Here is a 20,667-nt window from a genome sequence, read left to right as displayed (position 1 = left end):
GGTGCTGTCTAAGGAGCCTTGGTGTGTTGCTGCAGTGCATCCCGTAGATGGTACACACTGCTGCCACTGTGCATCGGTGGTGGAGGGAGTGAATGTTTGTAGATGGGGTGCCAATCAAGTGGGCTGCTTTGTCCTGGATGGTGTCGAGCTGCTTGCTGCACCCATCCAGACAAGTGGAGAGTATTCCATCACACTCCTGACTTGTGCCTTGTAGATGGTGGACAGGCTTTGAGGAGTTAGGAGGTGAGTTACTCGCCGCAGGATTTCTAGCTGCTGACTTTCTCTTGTAGCCATGGTATTTATATGAATGCTCCAGTTCAGTTTCTGGTCAATGGTAACCCCCAGGATGTTGATAGTGGGGGATTCAGCAATCATAATGCCATTGAATGTCAAGGGGAGATGGTTAGATTCTCTCTTGTTGCAGATGGTCATTGTTTGGCACTTGTGTGGCGTGAATGTTACCTGCCACTTATCAGCCCAAGCCTGGATATTGTCCAGGACTTGCTGCATTTCTCTCCTGAGATTACTGCTCTGAGGTCCTGCTTTTCAACTTCCTTCCTTACTCCCTAAAATCTACTTTCAGGACCTCATCCCTCCTCCTATCTATGTCATTGGTACCAAGGTGGACCACGCCCTCTGGCTGTTCATCCTCCCCCAGAAGGATGTTCTGCAGCCACTCCGTGACATCCTTGACCCTGGCACCAGGGAGGGAACACACAATCCTAGAGCCACGTTTACTGCTGCAGAAACGTCTGTCTGATCCCCTATCGAATCCCCTTTCACTATTGCTCTTCCACTCTTCTTCCTCCCCTCCTGTGCAGCTGAGTCACTCGTGGTGCCATGGACTTTGCTCTGGCTGCACTTCCCCGAGGAACCATTGCCCTCACCAGTATCCAAAATAGAAAACCGATTAGCAAGCAAGATATAGACTCTGGGGACTCCTGCACTGCCTGCCTGGTTCTCTTAGACTGCCTGGCGGTCACCTATTCCATCACTGCCTGCATGCTCCTAACCTGCGGTGTGACCACCTCCCCAAATGGGCTATCCACGTAGTCCTCCACTTTGCGGATGTACAACAGTGACTCCAGCCGCCGCTCGAGTTCCAAACTCCGGAGCTCAAGCTTCTGCAGCCGGTGACACATACTGCAGATGTGTTCGTCTAGGACACATGGTGCATCCATGACTTCCCACATACTGGAGGCTGTATATTCCACTTGGCCGAGCTGACCTGCCATACGTAACTTTACAAACTATTTATTACAATTAGAATAAGTAGAATAACTTACCAGTTACTCACCAATCACCTTCTTTCCCTGTAGCGAAGTAAGAGCCAGCTACTGGAGGCTGAAAAAAGGTAGATAAAGAAAGAAAGGAACACCACCCTCACCAAACTGCCTCTCACCAAACTCCTACTTTACACTCTGTGTACTCAAAGCTGCACAGTACAGATGAAGCAGCACTGAGGAAGCCCTGCTTTTATACTTGCTGAAAAACAACTGATTCAAGCTTCTGAAAACCAGTTTAAGTCAGCTGCATAAATAACCGACTGCAGCTGCTCCCAGAGAGCTTGGATAACCCTGTTTTAAGGCTGGAATAAAACTTAACTTCTCTTAACGTCAGAAGTAATTTTTCGTTAACTGATAAATTGAAGAAAAAAACTAGACTTTAGATAGAAATTAACCATTAAAACTCCTTTGCACCAGACTCACCAGCTCTCAGTGATAAAGGGCTGCCAACTTGCACAGAAACTAGAGTTGAACCCCATACTCCCACCCCCAACACTGTAAATAAATTTCTAACCTGTCCCCCTCTCCCAATACAATGAAAATAAATGGCTGCCCCGTTCTCCCCACCACCCTCCAAACACTTACTTTGAAGATTTGACCTCTCCCCTCCACTCAACTGCACAAAATGCAGAGGTCACCCCTTCCTCTCCCCACACTAGAAATGCCGAGTTGACCCCATCTCCACCCCCCCTACCCCACTTCACTAAAAATCCTAAGTTCCCCAACTCGGCAGTGCCAGTTTTCCCTGGATGGAAAGTGAAGGCCCGTGAGTGCTGCCCATCGCACGGAAAATCCCGGACAGCTGGTAAGATTGCGGTGAATAGTATTTAAATGTATTCATTTCCTTTATTTAAATATTTAAAGTTGGGTCCCGTCGCTGAGTGGCAGGGGGGGGGGGTCTGCCACAAAGCCTCGCTGCCGCCAGGAAGATCGGACCCAGCAATCCTGGTGTCGGGCTCCGTGGCGGTCCACTGCCACTGCGACCCTCCGCACCGCCACCCCCACCCCCCAGCCACAGAGCCCAACATGGGGAGGGCCACAAAATCCCAGCCTCTAAGTGTGCTCTAACCAAGGCTCGATACAGGTTTGGCATAACTTCCCTACTTTTCAATTCTATCCCTCTAGAAATAAAGCCTAGTGCTTTGTTTACTTTATTTATGGCATTGCTAACCTGTGGCACAACTTTTAGTGATCTGTGTATTTGTACGTCGAGATCTTTTTGCTCCTCTATCTCACCTAGACCAACAGCTTCCAAGTAATAAATTACCTCCCTATTTTTCCTACTAAAATGTACTACCTCACATTTATCTGTGAACTTCATTTGCCAATTATTTGCCCATTCTGCCTCCTGTAATTTGTTGCGGTCTTCCTCAGTATTGACTATCCACCACCCACCAACCCCCAATTGGTGTCATCCGCAAATTTAGAAATGGTGTTTTTGATTCCAAAGGCTAAATTGGTAATGTAAATTGCAAACAACTCAGTTCCAGCACTGATCCTCGTGGAGGGTTGTATGACTTTGGAACTCTCCCTGCCTCAGAAGGTGGTGGAGGCAGGATCATGAATAATTTTAACGCGGGGTAGATAGATTCTTGTTAGGCAAGGGAATCAAAGCTTATCAGGGGTAGATGGGATTGTGGAATTTGAGACACAACAGATCAGCCATGATCTTATTGACTGGCGGAGCAGGCTAGAGGGGCCGAATGGCCTACTTCTGCTCCTAATTCGTATGTTCGTAATACCACTTCCCAGCTTTAGCCACTCTGAATAACAACCCTTTATTCCCACTCTCTGCTTTCTGTTTTGAAGCCACCAGCAATCCATTCTGCCACTTAACCCAATTCTGCATTCTCTGACCTTATTCATTAGTCTATTATGGGGCACCTTATCAAAGGCCTTTTGAAAATCCAGATAAATTATATCAAGTGCATCAACATTGTGTACTTTCTCTCATACCTCCTCAAAAAATTCAATAAGGTTGATCAAGCAAGATTTTCCCTTTTGAAATCCATGCTGACTATTCATTATGTTTTTCTTCTCTAGATGTTCTTCTATTCTCTCCTTTAGTAGGGATTCCACTATATTTCCTACCAATGATGTTAAACTGACTGCTCTATAATTCCCCGGGCATGTTCTGTCCCCCTTCTTAAATAAAGGAGTTATGTTAACTATCCACCAGTCCTCTGGTACTATACCTTTTTCTAATCTAATGGATTATAAAATGTGTAGTAATACCTCTGCTATCTCTTCCCTAGATTCTTTTAAAATGCGTGGATGCAATCCATCGAGACCAGGAGCTTTATCCTCTTTAAGTTTGATTAATTTATTTGATGCATCCCCTTTTATAAATTTTAAATGCACTTTTTTCATTACTCATCTCATCATTCAACGTCATGTCTACCAGTTCTATCACCCTGGTTAACATTTAAGCAAAATAACTATTTAATATTTCTGCCATTTCTCCATCGTTACCTGTGGTATTATCGTGTCTATCCCTTAATGGTCCTATTGCCATCCCAGCTTCCGTTTTTATTGAATTGCCTGTAAAATATTTTAATATTTTGTTTTACACTCCTTGATAATTTAATTTCCTAATTTTTTTTTTACTTCTCTCCTGATCTCTTCGTATTTTCTCTTGTCATGCACACCTCTGCTGTCTGTGTACTTAATATATGCCTCTTTCCTGACATTCATTCCCTTATGTCTTTATGCATCCATGCAGTCCCACTAGTTGTTTATTTTGTTCTTTCCTTTCAGTGGAATATATTTTTCCTGCACTCTGTTGAACATCGTTTTAAATGTGCCCCATTTTTTGTTCTATACTGTTTTTTGGCAATATTGTTGACCACTTTATTTTCCCAAGTTCTATTCTCAGTGCCTCAAAATCAACTTTTCAGCATTCTATAACTTGTTTTTTTATCATACCTATATCCTTCTCTATTATCACCTTAAAGCATACTATATCACGATCACTCTTGCCGACATGTTCCCCTACTTTTACCTTTCTCAACTGCTCTGGTTCATTCACCATTACTAGATCTAATAGCAAATCTTCTCTTAGACTTTTTACATATTGGGTTAGAAAGGAGTCCTGAACACATTGTAGGAATTCCATTCCTTTGTTTATCCCCTGTACCTACTTTTCTATCCAATTAATATCGGGGTTGGTGAAATCCCCCATGATCATTATTCTATGTTTTTTCCTCAATTCCCTAATTCATCTGCACATTTCTTCCTCCACCTCCCTTCCACTATTAGATGGTCCATAGACTACACCTATTGGTGTGATTGATTCTTTATTATCATTTATCTCTATCCAAATGAATCCTATTTTTGTCTTGCTGATAGCTAACTCCTTTTTTCCTACTGCCATTATGTTATCCCTAATAAGCTATTCCACCTCCACTTTTCCCCTCTCTATCTCTTCAAAATATGTTATACCCTGCAATATTTACAAAGAATAAAAGAACAAAGAACAGTTCAGCACAGGAACAGGCCATTCGGCCCTCCAAGCCTGCGCCGATCTTGATGCCTGCCTAAACTAAAACCTTCTGCAGTTCCGGGGACCGTATCCCTCTATTCCCATCCTATTCATGTATTTGTCAAGATGTCTCTTAAACGTCATTATCGTACCTGCTTCCACCACCTCCCCCGACAGCAAGTTCCAGGCACTCACCACCCTCTGTGTAAAGAACTTGCCTCGCACATCCCCTCTAAACTTTGCCCCTCTCACCTTAAACCTATGTCCCCTAGTAACTGACTCTTCCACCCTGGGAAAAAGCTTCTGACTATCCACTCTGTCCATGCCGCTCATAACTTTGTAAACCTCTATCATGTCACCCCTCCACCTCTGTCGTTCCAGTGAAAACAATCCGAGTTTATCCAACCTCTCCTCATAGCTAATGCCCTCCAGACCAGGCAACATCCTGGTAAACCTCTTCTGTACCCTCTCCAAAGCCTCCACATCCTTCTGGTAGTGTGGTGACCAGAATTGCACGCAATATTCTAAGTGTGGCCTAACTAAGGTTCTGTACAGCTGCAGCATGACTTGCCAATTTTAATACTCTATGCCCCGACCGATGAAGGCAAGCATGCCGTATGCCTTCTTGACTACCTTATCCACCTGCGTTGCCACTTTCAGTGACCTGTGGACCTGTACGCCCAGATCTCTCTGCCTGTCAATACTCCTAAGGGTTCTGCCATTTACTGTATACTTCCCACCTGCATTAGATCTTCCAAAATGCATTACCTCACATTTGTCCGGATTAAACTCCATCTGCCATTTCTCCGCCCAAGTCTCCAACCGATCTATATCCTGTTGTATCCTCTGACAATCCTCATCACTATCCGCAACTCCACCAACCTTTGTGTCGTCCGCAAACTTACTAATCAGATCAGCTACATTTTCCTCCAAATCATTTATATATACTACAAACAGCAAAGGTCCCAGCACTGATCCCTGCGGAACACCACTGGTCACAGCCCTCCATTCAGAAAAGCACCCTTCCACTGCTACCCTCTGTCTTCTATGACAGAGCCAGTTCTGTATCCATCTTGCCAGCTCACCTCTGATCCCGTGTGACTTCACCTTTTGTACCAGTCTGCCATGAGGGACCTTATCAAAGGCTTTACTGAAGTCCATATAGATAACATCCACTGCCCTTCCTTCATCAATCATCTTTGTCACTTCCTCAAAAAACGCAATCAAATTAGTGAGACACGACCTCCCCTTCACAAAACCATGCTTAATTCCCAGTCCTGATTTTTCTGTAATCCCTACTATGACTGGTTCCTCCCAACACATGATTAACTCCAGCTCCCCTGTTTTATTACGGACACTGTGTGCATTGCTGTATAGACATTTTACTCATTTTTAATAGGATTTCCTCTCACTTTATGTTTAACCATCTTTTTACACTCATGTTCTAAAACTCTATTTATTCCCTTGCCATAAATGTCCTTCCTGTCCCAGAACTGGTGTCCCATGAAAAGGAACCCTTCTTTTCCACACCAGTCCTTTAGCCACGTGTTAATTCTCCTGAATTGTTAACTTCTATGCCAATTTGCACTTGGCCCGGGCAATAATCCAGAGATTATCACCCTCGAGGTCCTGCTCTTTAATTTAGAGACTAACTCTTGATGCTCGTTAGGCAGGATTTCTTCCCTATTCCTACCTATGTCGTTTGTTCCAACATGGGCGACAACTGGATTTACCCCCTCCCTTTCTAACTTCCTCTCCTGCCAGCAAGAGATATCCCTTACCCTGGCATGGGGTTAGCAACACACCCTTCAAGATTTGCATTCTTGGCTGCAGACGGCACTAGCTATCTCTCGACTTCCAGAGTTCCCTATTACTACCACATTTCTAATCTGCTCTTCCCCATGCTTGGACACCAAGGTGCCTTGGTCTGCATTTTGGCTGTTCTTCTTAAAGTCTTTCTCCTTGTCCTCATAGGTAGCGTGTACATTGTACCTGTTGGACAGGACCAGTGTCTGCAGGATCTCCTTCTCAACCCTTCCTAAATCCCTGCTACCCGGTTTGCTTACAGTCACACCCTGCCTTCGCTGAACCTGTGCTTTCCTCTGGGACATGACTGTATTCTACATAGAATTATCCAGAAATTCCTCCTCCTTCCTGATGTTTTGAAGTCTCTCCAATGCACACTCCGACTCAATGACTCTGAACTGGACAGATTTGAGATGGAGACATTGCCTGCGGCTATGTTTTGCTCGGGACAGTCTCGCCTTCCATAAACTCCCGCATTCTGCAGTCCAGACACACAAACTGCTCTGTCATTATCTTAGTCTAGCCTTTTTTTTTACTTAATTAACATCTTTATTCAGTGATTATTTGTGGTTATATTCAATAGTTTAACTAGTTAAGCAATGCATTTAATACAGCACTTATATTTTCTCAGTCCTAATTTAAACTACTGCCCTTGTTTAGAGATAAAAATCTTAAAACTCAGCAGCCCAATCACCTCCCTGCTCACCTAATTAATGCCTCTAGACTTCAGGTCTCGGTCTCCCACTCCCTCTCTCAGACCGCTCTTTGTTTTGTTAAATACCAGAACAGCACCTCTTCCCTCACTCAAAAAATTCCCCGAGTTAAGTACTCTGTAGAAGCAATACTCCGTCGATCTGGACTTCGTACTACTTCCTTTATACTATAAAGTGTATTCTGTCTAGTCAATACTGCATTTTTGTATGTTTTACCAGTGTCACAAGGTCATGGTTTTGTAAGTGGAGGTCTGTGAAGGAATCTCATGGGGTTCCTGCTACCACCTTTTTCTGCACTTGTTTCCTTGCTCGCGCATTTTTTCTGTTGTATATCTGCAACCTATTTTCTGTAATGACAGTAATTTTCCTTGGATAACTTGCACTGGGCAAATTCAGTGAAGATTCATTCCTGAAGTGGCACCTCATCAATTGTGAGAATGAGTCAGAGTCAGTACTGTAGAGTTATAACCCTATCTCTGACTTGTACTCCCATCTGCTGAAGCGCTGCTCTGGATGCGCAGCCTTGATGAATTTGCCCCCCTATCTTTTGGGAAGTTAGGGGCAGGAAGGGGGTGGGGTCCCAAGGAGCATGTTTTCATGTGGTCCTACACACAGGAAAGGTTTGAATAGCACTACTGTGTATACAAGGTATAGAAATCTTGAAAATGCTGACCTGATGGCTCAGTTGATAGATTTACAGTTTAGTGTGGAACTGGACTAGGGGAAGGGAAAACAAAATCAGCCAGGCCCCTGTTTGCTATCCAGATACCCTGCGAAAAAGTGTATGTCATGTGGACATTGTGGCAGAACCAGTCTAACATGTGATGTCCCCATGGTGGAACAGCCAGCCAACAATCACTATCCAGGCTTTACACATGAGGAATGGGCATGTGGAGGTTTACTGAAGGATAGGTGGGACCATAGCAAGAGGGAAGAGAATTGGATTAACAAAGAAAAATTAAATTTTGTGTATTTCTTTCGTCACGGCTTTCTTGTTATGTTGGTTCTACTGAAATTACATACAGTATATCACAGGGCAGCAACATCAGGGAGTTCAAATAACAGCATAAACAGTAAAAGAAGCATGAACACTCTGTCAATATTAAGTCAACCGCAAGGTGTGCTATGTCCTTGAGCCAAACTGCAGCTGGAGCTGTTCCAGATAACATTTACAGGTGCAGGGCGGCTTAAGTCCATTTTCTGTGTGATTTTAGAGTAGGGGGGGTGGTGGGAACAGTGACAGATTGCTAGTTTCAACAGTCATGACTTGAACTACAGTGACAACTCACTTCTAACCAACGGCATGTGGAGGTTTACTGAAGGATAGGTGGAACCCATCCAGTACGTAGTGCAGAAATTCACCACAAATCTCCAACTAAGGGAATGAGATGAGAATCTGTTATTTTAAAAATTAAGCAAAGTCCCATGTCACAGTGAAATTACCCAACCGAAATGACATCTGATCTAATTTACAACTGATTCCTAAAACAAAATCAGAATCACATCACCACTGTATGATTCTGCACTGCTGAAATAAATTGCCTGATGCAAAGCAATCATGAAGAATAGTTCACTGATTGTAACCACTTCCGTATTCACATTGTTGATATTCCTGGTACATCACTGTAGTAAGAAACTGGTAGGTGTATCAAAATAGATACTACCAAGTCACAAAAATAAAGTTATACTGACAGGATATGTAGCAAATAAAATTGCAAAACTAAAAACTTACCAATACTTCGCCTTTTCCGTGTAGGTACTGAGCGCTTTGTATACTCATGTTTTATTGCATTAATACTGTGAGATCTTAAATTAGATTCTGAATGATCATCATCCCCTGTGGTATAAAGAAAAAGAAAATGTATTAGAACAGCCATATCATTTGATACAAAAGTACAATGTGAATGATAAACAGGCAGAAAAGAAAGGGTGACCACCAGGCAGAGTAGTAGGCGCAGGCAGGTAGCGCAGGAGTCCCCTGTGGTCATCCCCTTCTCAAACAGATATACCGCTTGGATACTGCTGGGGGGGAGGGATGGCCTCCCAGGGGAAAGCAGCAACAGCCAAGTTTGTGGCACCACGGATGGCTCTGCTGCACAGGAGGGGGGGGGGGGAAAGAGTGGCAGGGCTATAGTGATAGGGGATTCAATCGTAAGGAGAACAGAGAGGCGTTTCTGTGGCCGCAAACAAGACTCCAGGACGGTATGTTGCCTCCCTGGTGCTAAGGTTAAGGATGTCGCTGAGCAACTGCAGGACATTCTGAAGGGGGAGGGTGAACAGCCAGTGGTCGTGGTACATGTCGGTACCAACGACATAGGTAGAAAAAGGGATGAGGTCCTGCAAGATGAATTTAAGGAGTTAGGAGCTAAATTAAAAAGCAGGACCTCAAAGGTAGTAATCTCAGGATTACTTCCTGTGCCACGTATTAGTGAGTATAGGAACAGGAGAATAGGCAAGATGAATGCGTGGCTAGAGAAATGGTGCAGGAGGGAGGGATTTAGATTCCTGGGACATCGGGACCGGTTCTGGGGAAGGTGGGACATGTACAAGTGGGACAGGTTACACCCAGGCAGGACTGAAACCAATGTCCTCACAGGGGCATTTGCTAGTGCTGTTGGGGAGGATTTAAACCAGAATGGCAGGGGGATGGGAACCTGAGTGGGGAGACTGAGGAGGAGGAAACAAGTATAGAAATGAAAGACAGGAAACAAAAAGGCAGAGGTGGAAGGCATAGAAATCAAGGGCAAGAAACAAATAGGGCCTTAGTGAGAAATAATGCTAAGATGACTAAGAATGTTAAAAAGACATGTCCAAAGGCATTGTGTCTCAATGCGCGGAGTATTCGCAAAAAGGTAGGCGAATTAACCGCGCAAACAGATGTAAATGGATAGGATATAGCTGCAATTACGGAGACATGGCTGCAGGATGACCAAGGATGGGAACTGAACATCCAGGGGTATTCAATATTTAGGAAGGACAAGCAAAAAAGGAAAGGAGGTGGAGTAGCATTGTTAGTAAAAGAGGAAATCAATACAATAGTGAGGAAGGATATTAGCTCAGATAATCCTGATGTGGAATCTGTATGGGTGGAGCTAAGAAACACCATGGGGCAGAAAACGTTGGTGGGGGTTGTATATAGACCCCCAAACAGCAGTGGTGATGTAGAGGATGGCATTAAACAGGAAATTAGAGACGCATGCAATAAGGGCGCAACTGTAACTATGGGTGACCTTAATCTACATATAGATTGGGCAAACCAATTTAGGAATAACACTGTAGAGGAGGAATTCCTGGAGTGCATACGTGATGGTTTTTTGGACCAATACGTTGAGGAACCAACTAGAGAACAGGCCATCCTAGACTGGGTATTGTGTGTAATGACAAAGGATTAGTTAACAATCTTGTTGTGCGGGGTCCCTTGGGGAAGAGCAACCACAACATGATAGAATTCTTCATTAAGATGGAGAGTGAGAGAGTTGATTCCGAGACTGAAATTAAATAAAGGAAACTATGGAGGTATGAGGCACGAGTTAGCAATGATAGATTGGGGAACGTTACTTAAAGGGTTGACAGTGGATAGGCAATGGATAGCATTTAAAGAGCGCATGGATGAATTACAACAATTGTTCATTCCTGTCTGGCGCAAAATTAAAACAGGAAGGGTGGCTCAACCGTGGCTTACAAAAGAAATTAGGGATAGCATTAGATCCAAGGAAGCGAAATATAAAATGGCCAGAACAAGCAGCAAACCTGAGGATTGGGAGCAGTTTAGAATTCAGCAAAGGAGGACAAAGGGATTGATTAAGAAGGGGAACATAGAGTATGACAGTAAGCCTGCAGAGAACATAAAAACTGACTGTAAAAGCTTCTACAGATATGTGAAGAGAAAAAGATTAGCGAACACAAATGTGGGTCCCTTACAGTCAGAAACAGGGGAATTTATAATGGGGAACAAAGAAATGGCAGACCAATTAAATACATACTTTGGTTCTATCTTCAGAAAGGACACAAATTACCTCCCAGAAATGTTGGGGAACATAGGGTCTAGTGAGAAGGAACAACTGTATGAAATCAGTATTAGTAGGGAAATGGTGTTAAGTGGATGGGATTGATGGCTGATAAATCCCCAGGGGCTGATAATCTACATTCCAGAGTACTTAAAGAAGTGGCCCTTGGAATAGTAGACGCATTGCTGGTCATTTTTCAAAATTGTTTAGAAATACAGCACTGAAACAGGCCCTTCGGCCCACCGAGTCTGTTCCGACCATCAACCACCCATTTACACTAATCCCATATTCCTACCACATCCCCACCTGTCCCTATATTTCCCCACCACCTACCTAAACTAGGGTCAATTTATAATGGCCAATTTACCTATCAACCTGCAAGTCTTTGGCATGTGGGAGGAAACCAGAGCACCCGGAGGAAACCCACGCAGACACAGGGAGAACTTGCAAACTCCACACAGACAGTACCCAGAATTGAACCCGGGTCGCTGGAGCTGTGAGGCTGTGGTGCTAACCACTGCGCCACTCTCTGGAACAGTTCCAAAGGATTGGAGGGTAGTTAATGTAACCCTACTATTTAAAAAAGGAGGTAGAAAGAAAACAGGAAATTATAGACCGGTTAGCCTGACATCAGTAGTGGGGAAAATGCTAGAGTCCATTATAAAAGATGTAATAGCAGAGCACTTGGAAAACAATGACAGGATCAGAAAAAGTCAACACCTATTTACAAAAGGGAATTTTTTACTGGAATTTTTTGAGGATGTAACTAGTAGAATAGATAAGGGAGAACCAGTGGATGTGGTGTATTTGGACTTTCAGAAGGCTTTCGATAAGGTCCCACCTAAGAGATTAGCGTGCAAAATTAAAGCACATGGGATTGGGGGTAAGGTACTGACATGGATAGACAACTGGTTGGCAGACAGGAAACAAAGAGTAGCAATAAACTGGTCTTTTTCGTAGTGGCAGGCAGTGACTAGTGGGGTACCGTAGGGATCAATGCTAGGACCCCAGCTATTCACAACATATATTAATGATATAGATGAGGGAATTAAATGTAATATATCCAAGTTTTCAGATGACACAAAACTGAGTGGGATTGTGAGCTGTGAGGAGGATGCAGAGAAGCTCCAGTGTGATTTGGATAGGTTGAGTTAGTGGGCAAATACACAGCAGATACAGTATAATGTGGATAAATGTGAGGTTATCCACTTTGGCGGCAAAAACAGAAAGGCAGACTATTATCTGAATGGTGATAGATTGGGAAAGGGGGAGGTGCAGCGAAACCTGGGTGCCCTTGTGCACCAGTCGCTGAAAGTAAGCATGCAGGTGCAGCATGCAGTTAAGAAGGCAAATGGTATGTTGGCCTTCAGAGCGAGAAGATTCGAGTACAGGAGCAAGGATGTCTTGCTGCAATTATACAGGGCCTTGGTGAGACCACATCTGGAGTATTGTGTGCAGTTTTGTCTCCTTATCTGAGGAAGGATATTCTTGCTCTGGAGGGAGTGCAGTGAAGGTTCACCAGACTGATTCCTGGGATAGCAGGACTGACGTATGAAGAGAGATTGGGTGGATTAAGCTTGTATTCGCAGGAGTTTAGAAGAATGAGAGGGGATCTCATAGAAACCTACAAAATTCTAACAGGACTGGACAGACTAGATGCAGGAAGGATGTTCCCGACGGCGGGGAGTCCAGGACGAGGGATCACAATCTAAGGATAGGGGGTAAGCCATTTAGGACTGAGATGAGGGGGATTTCTTCACCCAGAGAGTGGTGAACCTGTGGAATTCTCTACCACAGAAAGCAGTTGAGGAAATTTATTAAATATATTCAAGAAAGAGTTGGGTATTAGTTCTTAGGGCTAAAGGAATCAAGGGATACGGGGAGAAAGCGGGAACAGGGTACTGAGTTTGGACGATCAGTCACGATCATATTGAATGGTGGTGCAGGCTCGAAGGGCCGAATGGCCTACTCCTGCTCCTATTTTCTATGTTTCTAAATGCACATATTTTAATACTTGATGTTGACTGTCATCACTCCTGCAATGGAAACCATAGAATATGATTCATATCGCACAAGTGATCCAATCTCAATTCACAAGCAAGGCACAACAGTCAGCATGCTATCCAACTATAAGAAACATCACAGCCAAGCCCATTCCTACCCTCATCTGATGTCTAGACATGCACACTTCTGAGCAGGAGCTCCTAATCCTTGCCCTGGCTGAGATCAGTGAATGCAACATAGACCGAAGATGGAACCCAAGACTTTCCTGGCCTGTCTGCCTCAGTACTACACCAGGTGATGCATTTATCCACTCATGGGAGCTACAATTTTTTTTTAATGGGAAAATGTACACAACCATGCCAAATGCATCCTTTGAGTATTCACAAACTGTGAATTTGTGCTCACTCATATGTGAATTATTGCAGAATACAAGTTAAACGCTACTATTTATACCAGACCAGAAAACAGGTAAGTATTTATGGGCACCACATTTTATAGTGTTGGGAAATAAAAGACAGAGATTGACTCTCACCTGCGTCGTGTTTTTTATTTACTAAACAGCATAGAATTAGTTATTTTCTCCACACTCAGATCATTATTTTGTGCCTTTTAAAATTAGATTCTCACCTGTCTTCCTCACCTGAAAGCACTAACTCCATAACAGTTCCACACCCAGCTGCACATGTAGTCATGTGTGAATCTTGACAGTATGCTGGGGAGGGAGAAGGAAGGGGGCTTCATAGGTAATCCCCACATTTACACACACACTTCCAGAAGGGGTCACTGGATAATAATCAAGTGGGAACCTTGGCTGATTTCTCCCTTCATTAACACAGGGATCCTGCAGCCACCCAAACCATTGTCCTCAGCTGAGATCGCTCAACTCACAACAAATCAGGAAACAAACCAAGCACCTCCCATGTCTTCACCTCAAAGTTTGTGTGACTTCTTCATTCAGTGAGTGCTACTTTGCATTAATACACACAGAACTGCATCAGAGGTAGACACCACCTCATAAATGAAATGCCTTTTATTGCAATTGAATAGGCAATATAACCTATTACCATTATTATAAAGCTGAACTTGGAATGAAATTAAAAATATTAATTTTCTAGAACCTTCATATATGGTGTATTCTATTTATTACATACTATTACGATGCAATGCACTACATTCAATGTCTAACATACCAAAGGTTAGATATTTCTCTTTAGGACTTCAGCGTAAAGTATCACAAGGGTGCAGCACACAGAGAAAAATTGGACAGGATGCTATGGTGTGAGATCCTCCCCACTCAGATTTTCCTCTGCGCATGATGCTCGTGCAATGCTTTCTGGCCAAACACGAAAGAAAAAAATTGAAATCTAAAAACAGTTTTGGGGTTTCCATTTAAGATTTTGTTGGCCTAATCTGGCACTGAGCCATAGAAACTAGAAGGTCCCAATTTCATTTCTTGGTAGGTGCTGAAATACTGATCTCAAATGAAACAGCAATAGGGATGCTACAATTAGTTTCAGTGACCCTGTGCTGGGGCAGGACAGTCCCACTCCTGATCCTTATCCATGTTTGGAAAGGTCGCATGTTGTGGTTATCCGGTAAGGGCAGGAACAGGCTTAGCTGTAATACAGATTCAATGTCTGGGTTCATCCATAAAGAGTGGCCATCGGGATGAAGTACTGAAAGGTGTCTAGCACCTATAGAACCAGAGCCCAGCAAGCAGACAGCAAGAAAAGGAAGAAAGGGGTAAATATTTCTTAATATCCTGTGTTATCATTAAATTATCTTATGTGACATAGAACTTCAATACTCTAATTAATGTGAAATTTTACAGCATTTTATGCAATTCACTTTCAGTTTTTGTGCTAAATGTCAAATTCATAATCAGCAAAGTTAGGCAGTGGATCTGAAGAGTCTAACACAAAGAGCAATACTGTACTGAAGATTTAAAATATTACAATGTAACACTGGAATGTTAACCATGAGTAATCTTCAATGAGTGATCATGACTGAGAATGAACAATAACACGAGCTTAGCCAACAAGGCCATTATAACATCTTTTCAGCAGACTATCTCAAGTTTCATAGCCCCACAAAGCACACTGCACCTCTGTCAATACCCCACAATTTGTGAACTGTTAGCTTGGGGATACTGTGCTACATTGCCTATTTAAGGGTACTAATAGTTACCAGTTAAAGTCTCCTGCAAAAATGTACTAACAATTATGTTAGATGTGACAGGGCTATGGAAGCTGGCTGTCCTATAGGGACTTTTAAGTTTTTTCCTCATTTCTAGTGAACTTGACAAACCCAGTAATAGGGGAGTTTTAGGATGCAGAACAGAACCCAAATCACCAACATTTCTATACACAGATCTGTCAGTTCCCATATCAGAAATCACCCATACAAAATGCTTTTGACATGAAAATCTGTGTAATTATTTTAAAATTAATGACAGTAGTTGAGAAGAGGCTCAAAACAATAAAGCTGATCTGAAAGTGAAATTGACAAAACAGGATAAAAGATAAGAAAGCAGACAGACTTAAACATAACTAAACAAGTGAACAAATCAGTGAGTAGCAAATTGACTTCTGAACGCTAGAAGAGAAAAATGAATGACAAAAGTCAAAAAGGTTAAGATAGCATTAAATGGGATTACGAACCTCCCCCCCATGTGAATCCACTGATTATTCCGTTCCCCAGCTATCGATTCCATCCCTCTCCCTGGCAACAGTCTGAGATTAAACCAGTCTGTTTGCAACCTTGGTGTCACATTTGACCCTGAGATGAGCTTCTGACCTTATATTCATGCCATCACTTAGACCGTCTATTTCCACATCCGTAACATCGCCCCACTGCCCCTGCCTCAGCTCACCTGCTGTTGAAACCCTCATCCATGCCTTCGTTACGTCTAGACTTGACTATTCCAACACACTGCTGACTGGTCTCTCAGATTCTACCTCCGTAAACTTGAGGCCATCCAAATATCTGTTACCCGAGTCTTAATGTCACCAAGTCCAGTTCCCTTATCACCCCTGTGCTTGCTGATCTACATTGGCTCCCAGTCAAGCAACGTTTTGATTTCAAAATTCTCATCCTTGTTTTCAAATCCCTCCATGGCTTCACCTCTCCCTATCTCTGTAATCTCCTCCAGCCTCTCAACCCTCTAAGATATCTGCGCTCCTCTAGTTCTGGCCTCTTGTGCATCCCTGATTTTAATTGTTCCACCATTGGTGACCATGCCTTCAGTTGCCTAGGCCCAAGCTCTGGAATACCTTCTCTAAACCTCTCCATCTCTCTACCTCACTTTCCTCCTTTAAGATGTTCCTTAAAACCTACCTCTTTGACCAAACTTTTGGTCATCTGACCTAATATCTTCTTATGTGGCTCGGTGTCATATTTTGTTTTATAATGCTCCTGTGAAGCGTTTGGAACGTTTTATTACATTAAAGATGCTATATAATTATAAGTTGTTGTTGTTATTGTTGGGTTATGATTCACAGGCAATTGACACCTGCCAGCACCTTGCCCAAGTGCCATTCTTCCCCTGTGAACTTTAACAGCTGGTGTTGGCAGGCTGTTCGACTGTAGTAAAGGTGAATAAGTCACAGCAGAGCACAACCTGACTTTGCCTAATACTCATTCACACTCTCTCTCAGAATCACTACATAGAAATTTGGAATAGGCATATTGACTGATTTTGCATCTCCCTAACCAGGGAACACAAAGCCCTATTGTAGTATCTTGACCATTGTCACAGTTAAGACCAGCTAACCCAACTGAGACCAATCAGACCTGGGACTTTTCTGAACTGTATGTCCAGTACCACAATAAGCAGTGTAATTACCCTCATTGGGGGAGCAGCACTAACGTAGTCTTAACTACTAAATTTCTTGCTTACCACGCAGGGATACGTTTAGCAAATATAATTTATAAACTGAAATATGTACTATTGTAGAACTAAATTATAAATGGCCAAGAGCTGTAGTATGGCATTTAATTTTTTAGGAATGTCACAGTATTGATTTGTAGCAGGCAAATTTACATTCTCTCATGTTTAATAAACTTGAAAATGCTATTTTTAGTTCCCATTTTGCTATCAGGGAGAAACACAGTTTGAGCCAGTCCTCATCCTCCATCTGCACTTCCACCAGCTAGTTGCTGGACCAAGATCAGGACAGGAATCCAGTGTGATTTTTCTCCTTGCCAACCCGGGATGGTGGGTGGGGGGGGGAGGTTAGGGGCGGTACAATGTCTGTACTGCTGCCCTAGCAGATACTACCCCTAAAAGTTTCCTGTACATTTATATTTATTTACTTTTCAAATTTTAGCAGTTACCTGCACGATATGTCATCAATCTGTTTCTCTACACAGAATCGTTACAGTGCAGAAGGAGGCCATTCAGCCCATCGTGTCCACACACCACTCCCGTTCATTGAGATCATGTGATTTATTTTATCTATTGGTTCTAGGATTACTGTCTGCTTGAATTTTACTAACTTGCAAATACTATTGGCATTTATGTTAACATTACATCTTGTGAGTGTAGTTATCAGTATAAAAAGCATACTTGCTTCAGGCCACCTTGCAGCAGATCACTTCAAAAACAGGCCGCACAAGCCTGCCATGCACTGACCTGTCAAAACCTGTATGCAGGTCATTTGTGTCCAATCCATGTGTTCAGGTCTGTTTGTATTCAGTCTGAAACTGCTCAGATCGCAAAAGGAAAATAAAAACAGAGAAGCAAGACCCCATTGCTGTGTTGTTTACCAACACTTGCAATGACCAGAACAGAGGGTTTTGATGGACTGACTGACCCTTTATTATTATTATTGCACAGAAAATGTGCCTGAACTGAGCTGCCACTGTGTCCCCTCCCACTTTGAGAGAAAGCAAACATTGTGTGTTATAACATTATAAAAAATCTTCCCGTTTGGTACTTTGAAATTGTAATCATGTGCTTTAAAAATATCCAATCATTTAAAATGTATTTATAAACATACTGAACAGACTAAAATCTTCATGAATGTATTTACAATGTCACTAAAGAGAGTGATAAGAATTCTTAGCCCTATTGGTGTGGGTTTTTAATTTTAATTTACTATCCTGGCACTTCGGCAAGAATTTATCTGCCTTTCGGATAAGACCTTAAATCAAGGTCCCACCTTCCCCCTCAGGTAGACATAAAAAGATCCCAAGGAACTATTCATAGACGGGCAGGTTGCCCTGGTACAGTTATCGCTCAAACACCATCACCAAAACAGGCGATCTGGTCATTTGTCTCATTGCTATTGTGGGACTTTGCTGTGTGCAGATTGGCTGCCACATTTCCCTATAACAGGTACAAAAGTACTTTGTTGCATGCAAAGTGCTCAGGGACATCCCACGGTTCTGAAAGGCAGTATATAGAGTCATAGAGTTATACAGCACAGAAACAGGCCCTTCAGCCTATCGTGCACCTATCTATTCTAATCCCATTTTCTAGCACTTCGCCCGTAGCCTTGTATGCTATGGCGTTTCAAGTGTTCATCTAAATACTTCTTAAATGTTGTGAGGGTTCCTGTCTCTACCACCTCTTCAGGCAGTGTGTTCCAGATTCCAACCACCCTCTGGGTGAAAACATTTTTCCTCAAATCCCCTCTAAACCTCCTGCCCCTTACCTGAAATCTATGCCCCTTGGTTATTGACACCTCCACTAAGGAATCAAGTTTCTTCCTATCTACCCTATCTATACCCCTCATATCTTTGTATACTTCAATCAAGTCCCCCCTCAGCCTTCTCTGCTCTAAGGAAAACAACCCTAGCCTATCCAATCTCTCTTCATAGCTGAAATGCTCCAGCCCAGACAACATCCTGGTAAATCTCCTCTGCACCTTCTCCAGTGCAATCACATCCTTCCTATAGTGTGGCGACCAGAACTATAAACAGTACTCCAGCTGTGGCCTAACTAGCGTTTTATACAACTCCATCATAACCTCTCTGCTCTTAAATTCTATGCTTCGGCTAATAAAGGCAAGTATCCCATATGCCTTCCTAACCACTTTATCTACCTGCGCAGCTGCCTTCAGTGATCTATGGATAAGTACACCAAGGTCCCTGTGACCCTCTGTACTTCCTAGGGTCCTACCATCCATTGTATATTCCCTTGCCTTGTTAGTCCTCCCAAAATGCATCACCTCACACTTCTCAGGATTACATTCCATTTGTCACGGCTCTGCCAATCTTACCAGCCCATCTATATCGTCCTGTAATCTATCTCCTCGCTATTTACGACACCACCAATTTTCGTGTCATCTGTGAACTTACTGATCATACCTCCTATATTCACGTCTAAATCATTAATGTACACTACAAACAGCAAGGGTCCCAGCACCGATCCCTGCGGTACACCACTGGTCACAGGCTTCCAATCGCAAAAACAACCCTCAACCATCACCCTCTGCCTCCTGCCACTGAGCCAATTTTGGATCCAATTTGCCAAATTGCCCTGGATCCCATGGGCTCTTATCTTGACCAATCTCACATGCGGAACCTTACTGAAGTCCATGTAGACTACATCAACAGCTTTACCCTCATCTACACATCTAGTCACCTCCTCAAACAATTCAATCAAATTTGTTAGACATGATCTCCCCCTAACAAAGCCATGCTGACTATCCTTGATTAATCCCTGCCTCTCCAAGTGGAGATTAATCCTATCCCTCAGAATTTTTTCCAATAGTTTCCCTACCACTGATGTTAGACCCACTGGCCTGTAGTTACCTGCTTTATCCCTACTACCCTTCTTGAATAATGGTACTACATCTGTCCTCCAGTCCTCTGGTACCTCTCCTGTGACCAGAGAGAATTTGAAAATTTGTGTCAGAGCCCCTGCAATCTCCTCCCTTGCCTCACATAGCAGCCTGGGATACATCCATCTGGGCCTGGGGATTTATCCACTTTTAAGCCCGCTAAAACTGCTAATACCTCCTCCCTTTCAATGCTAATTTATTCAAGTAGATCACAAACCCCCCCCCCCCCCCTCCCTGATCTCTACACCTACATCATCCTTCTCCATAGCGAACACAGATGAAAAGTAATCATTTAAAACCTCACCTACATCCGGCTCCACACACAGATTGCCACTTTGGTCCATAATGGGCCCTACTCTTTCCCTGGTTATCCTCTTGCCCTTAAAATACTTATAAAACGCCTTGGGATTTTCCTTTATCTTGCCCACAATACAAGTTCTTTCTGCCTTGCACAAATATTTCAAAAAGCCACCCTTTGAGTGTTCAGTTGCAGTTTAATTGACTAAGAGCTGTAAGATGAATCATTCGGGGTGGTAGTTGAACTGCCACTGGCCTGGTCGTTTTAAAATACTTGTGGACCGA

General features: G+C 43.1%; 1 protein-coding gene across 4 annotated transcripts in view; it reads right to left on the bottom strand.

Annotated features, from left to right (window-relative positions):
• The window catches only part of LOC137383522 (platelet-derived growth factor subunit A-like), a 50,791-nt gene that overhangs the window by 26,942 nt on the left and 3,182 nt on the right, over window positions 1-20,667 (bottom strand). For 3 of the 4 annotated variants that reach the window (XM_068056565.1, XM_068056561.1, XM_068056563.1), the window contains 2 exons: window positions 9,019-9,123; window positions 3,759-3,827 (listed from right to left, as the gene is read on the bottom strand). In XM_068056565.1, coding sequence (XP_067912666.1) covers window positions 3,759-3,827; window positions 9,019-9,123 — 174 coding nt within the window. The remainder of the gene's footprint in view (window positions 1-3,758; window positions 3,828-9,018; window positions 9,124-20,667) is intronic. The other variant, XM_068056564.1, reaches the window with a different exon arrangement.

This window comes from Heterodontus francisci, chromosome 24, assembly GCF_036365525.1.
Source record: "Heterodontus francisci isolate sHetFra1 chromosome 24, sHetFra1.hap1, whole genome shotgun sequence".
Lineage (NCBI taxonomy): Eukaryota > Metazoa > Chordata > Chondrichthyes > Heterodontiformes > Heterodontidae > Heterodontus > Heterodontus francisci.
The sequence above is the reverse complement of the archived record's forward strand: the minus strand, read 5'-3'. Positions and strand labels throughout refer to the sequence as shown.